The 8254-nt window shown below is 39.1% G+C and overlaps 1 protein-coding gene across 1 annotated transcript; it reads right to left on the reverse strand.

Annotated features, from left to right (window-relative positions):
• Positions 1-5825: 5825 nt before the first annotated feature.
• On the reverse strand, positions 5826-6796 carry LOC137244602 (activity-regulated cytoskeleton associated protein 1-like). The gene has a single exon (XM_067773820.1). It carries the CDS (start codon positions 6651-6653, stop codon positions 5913-5915), a length of 741 nt encoding a protein of 246 aa, XP_067629921.1. The 5' UTR covers positions 6654-6796; the 3' UTR covers positions 5826-5912.
• Between the last annotated feature and the right edge of the window lie 1458 nt (positions 6797-8254).

An 8254-nucleotide genomic window follows, 5' to 3' on the forward strand; every position in this document is an offset into this window, starting at 1 on the left:
ATCCTTGTTGTCCTCTGGAATTTATTCAACAATTCCTCTTCTGACACCAGTTGTGACGAATTTGCGGCAATCCTCTTATTTGCCCTTTAGCTAGGTTCGTATCGCTAAACTGTTGAATAAATAACTCCAATATTGAATAATGGAAAAATGGCCTTTATTAAAATACTTCACAATAACACTCAAACTGTGCAACGAATAGCTTAATAACCAAACTGATAGCTTAAATGAAACTGTCTTTCAAAATAATACTGCTATTGCTCGCTAGATATCGTCTTAGTCGTAACTGTTTGACAACTCAAATCAAACTGAATTCCAGCGCCTCTACATCTGCGGCCTTTTATACTCTCTGGTTTCCTCGTTCGCATCTTCTAGAATCTACTAACATTGTCCATGAGCTCTCAAACTTCTCAGCTATAACTAAAATTGCACAATTTTATACATCTTCTAGGCGCTTCCAGAATCTACTAGTCCAGTAGCTCTCAAACTTCTCAGCTGTAACTACAATTGCACAATTTTATAGTTTTTTTCATTGCATACTTATAGGAGTATCTCAGATATATGCATGTGTTAGTGCATTGACTCTCCGCTGCTCGTATACGTACATGGTACACATATGTATACGCAGTTATTGTTTCGTTTATGTAGATACATAATGATTGAATTATTGATGTGCATTCACGTCACTGCTTAGCATCGGCTTAGAGACGGCAGCACTCCTTAGTTTTGCTAATATTCGTAACAATATTATAAATGTGAATGTTTGGTTGTCCGGGCACTTATCTTCGTTACTCAATCACGTCGGGACTGACAAATGGATTAAAATAAAATTTTGCACGCAGATAGCCAATAATGAGGAATGATCTACCGTCCTGTCCCTGGGAACAGTTACTTTTAAGCAATTTTTTTTACTAATTTTGTGACTCAGTCACGCCAGAACAGATGAACAAATTTGGATGTAATTTCACATAGATATAGACATTAGTGCGGAAAGATCTGCTGACCATACATTTTCTTTAAGTGGGGTGGGGAGGGGGGCACATACCTTTTTACATACTTTTTGCCTATTTAACTTTAATTATATTGACTTTGAACAGTTGTATTAAGTCTGGGGTCTTAACCGAGGCATTAAAATTTTGGGAAAGTGGGCAAATAACCCGTCCCCCTCCACACTTCCCCTTTTTGAGCAATACCTTTAAACTGCAATTACTTTCCGGGGTTTTGTCCTAGGACAATCAAATTTGGTATCTGGGTTATATAACTACAGTTCTAAGCAGATTTGGAAAAGAGATTAGTGGCGCAGTGACTTCCCCCACTCACCCTCTTTGGAGCAGTATCTTTAAATTGCTATAGCTCTGCAATTATTTGTCCCAAAAGTATTGTGAGCAATAATATTTTGTATCTGAGACATATATGTAGATCGAATTCTATGGAATTTAGAAAAGTTAGCAGTAACGTGGGCAGAGTCCCTACCGGGATGATTTAAGAATTATTTGAGAACTCCTTCGGGATCATTGCGTGTCTGTTTTAAGGATCACATGAAATTTATCTGCAATTGACCTCTTTCGGTGTCATTTTGGACCTTTTTGGGATAATATCGGACTATTTCACGATTATTGCGGGATCATTTGGAGACTATTTCAGGACCATTACAAGATCAGTTCTGAAATATTTCGAGATTGCACAAAAATTGTCCCAAGACTTTTTTGGTACAATTTCGGGATTGTTTTTGTCACAGAGTCCGATTATTTTCTGGATCGATTCAGGACTACTTCAAGATGATAAGGATCATTTCGATACCGCCTCTGGATCATTATGGAATTGCTTTCGACATAATTTGGGAGATTTTGGGATAACACTCAACATAGATCAAGGCCTAGAAATTATGGAGAAGTGAACAGTTGCATCCCCTATCCCCCTAGAACCGTTTTCCTAAGTCGCCATGTCTTTGACTCATCCAGATATCAAAAACATTCCAACTTTCGCATTTAAAATATATGTGACCCGGTCTATGAAAAGGTGGCTTATGACTCAAAAAAATGTTTCAACTTTTTTTCTGGTTTCGATAGTTTTTGAGACGCTCATTCACGTGGTGAAAACTAGAAAGTCCTAACTTGCTTAGAAGTGTACCAAAAATCGATGCCACTTTGGTGGCTGGTGAAGCATCCTCAGATTTTTTTGATAGCATTTTTTTCGATGGCAATGGAGCCAAAATATCGGTCAGAACTGGTTTGTGCTTTTCCTTTTGGGCATGACTGTTCATAATGCAAAAGAAAAACTACTAAGAAACTGAAGAAATGCATTGTTTATCTTTAACAGCTGTTTCTCGCAATTTCTTTTTTGAGTCATAAGCCACCTTTTCATAGGCCGGGTCACATATGTATGCACGATTAATGGCTTATATAGATTATAGTTCAAATGATTGTTTGTTCTGGTTACTTACAGAATAATTTCGGGATCATTCCGGAACTATTTCCGGGTTGTTTCTATGTTTTTGGGCTATTTATAGATTACAACAGACCTACTTGGGATTATGTTTGGACCATTTCGGGATAACTTTCGTATTGTGTTTGAAATAATATAGGGGCATTTCCGAGGTAATATCACGTCTTTTTGGAATGTTTTTAAGTATAAATTCGGAACTATTTAGGCCAGTTTGGACTGTGTACGGAATTATCTCTAGAATACTGCAGAAATATATCGGGATTGTGCTCGACATTGTTTCAGGACTATTTATTGATTACCTAACGAATATTCCGGGATTATTTATGGAACCGTTTCAGGACTGTTTCAAGATTTTCTAGGACTATTTCGGAACCATTTGCAGAATGTGTTCGAGATCTTCTCGGAACTGTTTCGGATCAATTTCTGCATTGTTTTCGTAAAAATATCGTCGAGACTCTTTCAGGACTACCTTCTTATAGTTTCAGTATTATTTTCAGGACTGTTTCGGGAATCATATCGGAGGAACTGCTACGGTATTTTTTAAATATCACCGGATTTGCTCGTTGTTCCCGGAATTATTTTCAGATAATTTTGAAAAAACCAAATTTCAGGAGAGTTTTGAAACCTACGTTTTTAAGAAATCCAGTATATCCTTCCTTCTGTTTATCATTGTGTGCTTATCTCCGTGGGTGCGAATATTTCGCGATTTGTTGGGACTATCGAAATATTATTTTCTGGATGGTCTCGGTACTGTTTTCAAGTACAAATCCTGGTATATCGCATTAATTTTATGTGGTATTTTTTCGTGCGGACTGGACCGCGGCTATGGGCTTGTAAGTACATAAACCAGCAAACTAAAGGGGGTATGCAGATGATAAATGAATAGCATCACGGGAGCCCTTAAAACTATCCAAACAGCAGCATTGCATGCTATTCTGCACATCCCGGGCAGCTTGAGTGAACGCCGCTTGGCCGTAGCAGTATATCGTCGTCTAATATGGAGCGCAATGGTGTGGAAATGTCAGAGCATACTATACACGTGTATATCGATGGTTCAAAGTTAAGGAAAGGGTCGGGTCTGCTGTTTATTGCGTGGATCCAGAACTAAATAGATCCTCCAGGCTGCCATATCACTGAAGTGTCTTTCAGGTGGAAATCGTAGGCGTGAAGAAAGCAGCATATATTCTGCGGGCTTAAGCTGCAGTCCCGTCAGTTTTTACATTGACAGTCTGGCTACTATTAATATCACACAGAACTACAGTAGAAGTGTCCTAGAATAAATCCATATTGGGTTCCCCATCATAAAAGCACAGAAGATAACGAAAAGGCCGTTGAGTTGGCAAAGGAGGGTGCTGCACTCAATGGATCAACGGTAAACGTCCAAATCGGCTTGGGAGAAATCAAAAGAGACACAAGTTGCATATGATCCATCAAGCAGGAAATGTGTGGGTAGGCGAAGGGCTGCAAACTTACTAATTGCCATGTGCAAACCATACGATATTAGACTTATGAAGGTGCTCATATCATAAAGAGAGAATCTTCAATATGGTCATATTAAATCGTTCCCAAGACGGTCGAGCTAGTGCTTGTTACAAAATCGATCCTCTCCATCAAAAATTTCGAGGAGTGCCTTTAACGCTACAACAACATAATGCTTACGTAGATGTCTCCTTATTAGCTTTAAAGGCAGAGCAGCATTGAAAGTTCGGCAGAGTTTACTTGTTTAGCATTTCATTATGCCTTTGAACATTGATAATTTCCGTCTCTTATTTCAGGTGTCTTATGGAGGCAGCCCAAGCTGCAATCGTGTTAACTATTATATTGACAGTCAAGCAGAAATTAAGGCAATAATCTCGAATAGCACAGCATCTAAATGCGTGTTAGAGTGTAAACAGTCCCTGGAGAGAATCGGGACAGGGAGAAGCATACATCTATATTGGGTCCCACGGCATAAGGGAATAGAGGGAATGAAAAAGCGGATGAACTAGCTAAAAAGGGCGCATCCCTTGAAGATTGCTCCGTAGACGTCCCAATTAAATTAAGCGAAGGCGAGAGGTGCACACGATCGACTAAGCAGGAAAGGCGTGGGTTCAAGCGCGGGGCTGTAAAGTGTCGAAGATTATGTGCAGGTCTTACAAACTTAGACTAACAAAGTTGCTTCTATCATTAAAAAAAAGAGGACTGTAGACTCATGACGGGTATTCTGACTGGACACTGCCTTCTGGCGTCACATGCCTTTAAATTAGGCAGATGTAGGAAGTGCGGGCTGGAGGAGGAAACGATCGAGCACGTTCTGTGCTCTTGCCCTGTGCTTGTCAGGCTAAGACTCCAGCTATTAGGAGTGATACAGCTGTCAGATCTAGAAGCAGCAAGTGGCTTAAATCCTAGGAAGCTTCTAGTATTTGCCAAGAGGACGCCGTTATTTTATAACATAGGTCCTGGTTTTTGATAGGGTTTTTCAGTTTGGTCGTAAATACAAACTTCTGGTAACACTACGGACTTACTCAGTCTATGTGAAGTCCTCATGGACCGGCCAGTTTAACCTATCCTAACCTATGGAGGCATCTCTTGGTAGTTCTGAGTGCTAATTAATTTTCTAAATTTGTAGTTTGCTCGTAAAATAATCGATCTAAAAATCACAATTACTTTTCGAAATCAACAGTTATTTTGATCCGCTCTTCCCCAAAACCATGGTCACTAAAGCGTCCATAAGTCTTGAAAAAAAAAAAAAAACAAACAACAAATCAAATATTTTCCGCTTTTTCTAACAGCAACACTCCCTTGAATTTGCATCCAAAAGCTAAGTGACTTGTAAATGCATATTGGTTGCACGGAATGCCCGTCATAAAAGTCTATGGCTTTATAACGTCTTAAGTCTGGTTTTTCAGTGCGAGTTTAAGCTCCAGTTAAAGTTGACTAGAGTTTAACCCTGCCACTTCAACCGCTTACCTTTAACTAGAGTTTAAAAAGAGTAATTCGATCGTTGGACGAAACACACTGTAAAGCAAAAAAGTACTAATGTCCGCAAGGGCAAACCACGTCTCATTCCCTTTCCAGATAAACGAAATAATAACAATACTTGAGCAAAGCAATCAAATCACTACAAAAACGACTTGAAGACTTTGTTCAGAGGAATGCAAATGTCCAGTTAGCTTTATTGGGGGCAAAGATCTACTCAGACCTACTATGACTATTCAATAAAAATAATTTGCTCGTGTTGTTGAAATGATTCAATTCAGCGAAATTAAGAGAGCTGCGCGTGCAAAGAGCGAATGTTTTGGTAACCACCTCATTCTTCAATATACCTACAACAGGTTTTTAAAGATTTTTAAAATCACGGTTTTATACACATTTAAAATTATAGGAGCTTTATAGCTTAGCTATTATTGTGACGTCACTAAGTATTTAATTTTTATTTCGCTATCATTGTCGTCATTGACAATTAATTTGACTAATGTAGACTTTGATTTTCAGTTATAGCTGTCCTTAGTAGGTTTGCGTTTACGACATTCCTCAAATGTGTGACCTCTGTAATTGCAATGAGTGCAGCGTTTGGTACGTTTGCTTTCACGTCCTGAATCGGCTTGCCTTTCTTCCGCCTCCAAGTTATTGAGTTCGACGATACGCCCCTTTTCCAATAATTCACGGAACGACTTAATATCTTGACGCAGTATAACCTTGCGATATTTGATGTTCAACAAACCATAAATTAAGTCCAATTCGGTCTCCTCATTATGGCGTCCCTCTGGCAGCTGTGCGAGCAGTGCACGTTTCTGGCAAACGAACGTATCAATTGCGGTGCGATCATTCTGTTTATCCTCAAAGATCTCCAAATAAATTTGATGGGCTGGCTTGCTGGGCGAGAAGTGTTCGCGTATCAATGAAATAGCATCTGCCCAAGTTTTTGCTTCTTTGCGCACGCCTTGCCACCAAGTGGATGCTAAGCCATAGAATAGCAGAGAAAGTCCTTTAAGTGCATCCTCATCGCTAATCGACTCAATTTCCTTGTAGGTAACAATTGCTGTAACGAACTCCTCGACGGCCTCATGGTCGCGTTGACCACCAAATCGGCTGGTGCAATTGGTGAAACTGCCTTTGGTTTGGACAGCGGCTGTAGCAGCACTACTACCACCAGCAGCTGCAGCTAAACGTACTGACGCGATCAGTGACTGTAATTGTTCGGTGGTCATTTGTACAACGGGTGCTGACATTTTGTGGCACTTGTAATTTTGTTGTTGTTTTGTATGTGAAGTTGATTTCTTGTTGTTTGCAGCGAACAAAGCCAATTGATTTTAGCGAATGTTTTTCGGCTACAATTCAATAATCTTCACTAGCTGCGGTCGTAAGAGACTGAATTTTATTCTGAAGCGCAGGGGCTTTTATAGACTTCAATTGACGAATCTGAGATTTCTACAAAACTGACTAAAGTAAAATAAGGTAGGGTTTTTAGTAAGAGCCTCTCTTTCTGAGTTTATTTTTCAAAGTTGCAATTACATTTGTATGCACATTAGGGTGAGTCAATTTAAATGAAACAATTTTTCATATTTACTTGTGCCTCGACAATTCCCGTATATCGCGGGAAGTTAGTAAGCCGAATATAATAAGGGCATTAGAAGGCAAGCAAAGCACCACATAAATAGTCACATGGTTGGTTTAGAATAAAATATTGTAATGAATTTACTGCAATTCCCCTTATTTGCAATCTTCTGCTAACGTTCGAATCACTAAACTGTTGAATAAATAACTCCAATATTGAATAATGGAAAAATGGCCTTTATTAAAGTAATTCAAAATAAATAATACTGCTATTGCTCGCCAGATAGTGTCTTAATCAAAACTGCTTGTAGCGCCTCCACCGTTGCTGCCTTTTATACTATTTGATTTCCTCGTTGCATCTTCTAGGCGTTTCTGTTCTAGAATCTACTAGTTGGTTATCTGTTATAATTATAACTCCAGATGTAGAGTGTATAGCTCTCATATGCGCGTGTGTTTATGAGCGACACTTCCACTATTATATTGCATATCTCAGATAAGATATCTGCATGTGTTTGTGCGTTGCTTCTCCCTGCGTGTACGTACATATGTGTAGACATAATGATTGAATTATTGATGTGCATCAGGTCACTGCTTAGCATCGGCTTAGAGATGGCAGTACCCCTTAGTGTTGCTAATATTCGTTACAATATATACTTAGAATTTCGAAATAGATCCGGTAAATCCAGGTAGCAAGCACCATTAAGGTACAAGCCCGACCATCTCGGAAATTATTTAATATGACCACATTGAACCTTCTATGCCATCCCGCCTCCGCTCCCTAGTTCCATGAGGAACTCGGGGTCACCAGAGCCTCAACTGATTAAGAAACAGGATTCGAAATGGGTAGGTGTGATTGACAATTGGAATGGAGAAGCTAAAAATTGCGATATCACTTTTTACGATGGGCATACCTGCTGCGGGTATATTTTTGGCCCCCTAGCCTTCCCCACCGGGCTAGCGGGCTTAGGATTTATAGCCTACCTTGATATACACAGATTTTTTTCATAGAAATTTTTTTTTGTTAATTTGCTTAGATAATAAGTATATTTATCAGATAGTTTAGTTAGTAATAACGCTTGTAAGTTGGAGTTTTCCATACTTTTGGAAACATTTGGCCTAAAATATGCCATTTAAGTTGACCATCTAGTATTTTGAAAGCTCTTTTTATGCCATAAAACTTGTCCATTCCTACTTATGTGAAGTAATTAAGTACATGGCGCGATATACCTCCGAAGATATTTAGGCCGAGCTTCTCTTCCATTGAATCGTCCTTTTT

The sequence above is a fragment of the Eurosta solidaginis genome, chromosome 3 (assembly GCF_040869045.1).
Source record: "Eurosta solidaginis isolate ZX-2024a chromosome 3, ASM4086904v1, whole genome shotgun sequence".
Lineage (NCBI taxonomy): Eukaryota > Metazoa > Arthropoda > Insecta > Diptera > Tephritidae > Eurosta > Eurosta solidaginis.

What these genes read in the sequence shown, in the direction of transcription:
- LOC137244602 (XM_067773820.1), bottom strand. Translation starts at nt 6,653, where the DNA reads ATGTCAGCACCCGTTGTACAAATGACCACCGAACAATTACAGTCACTG.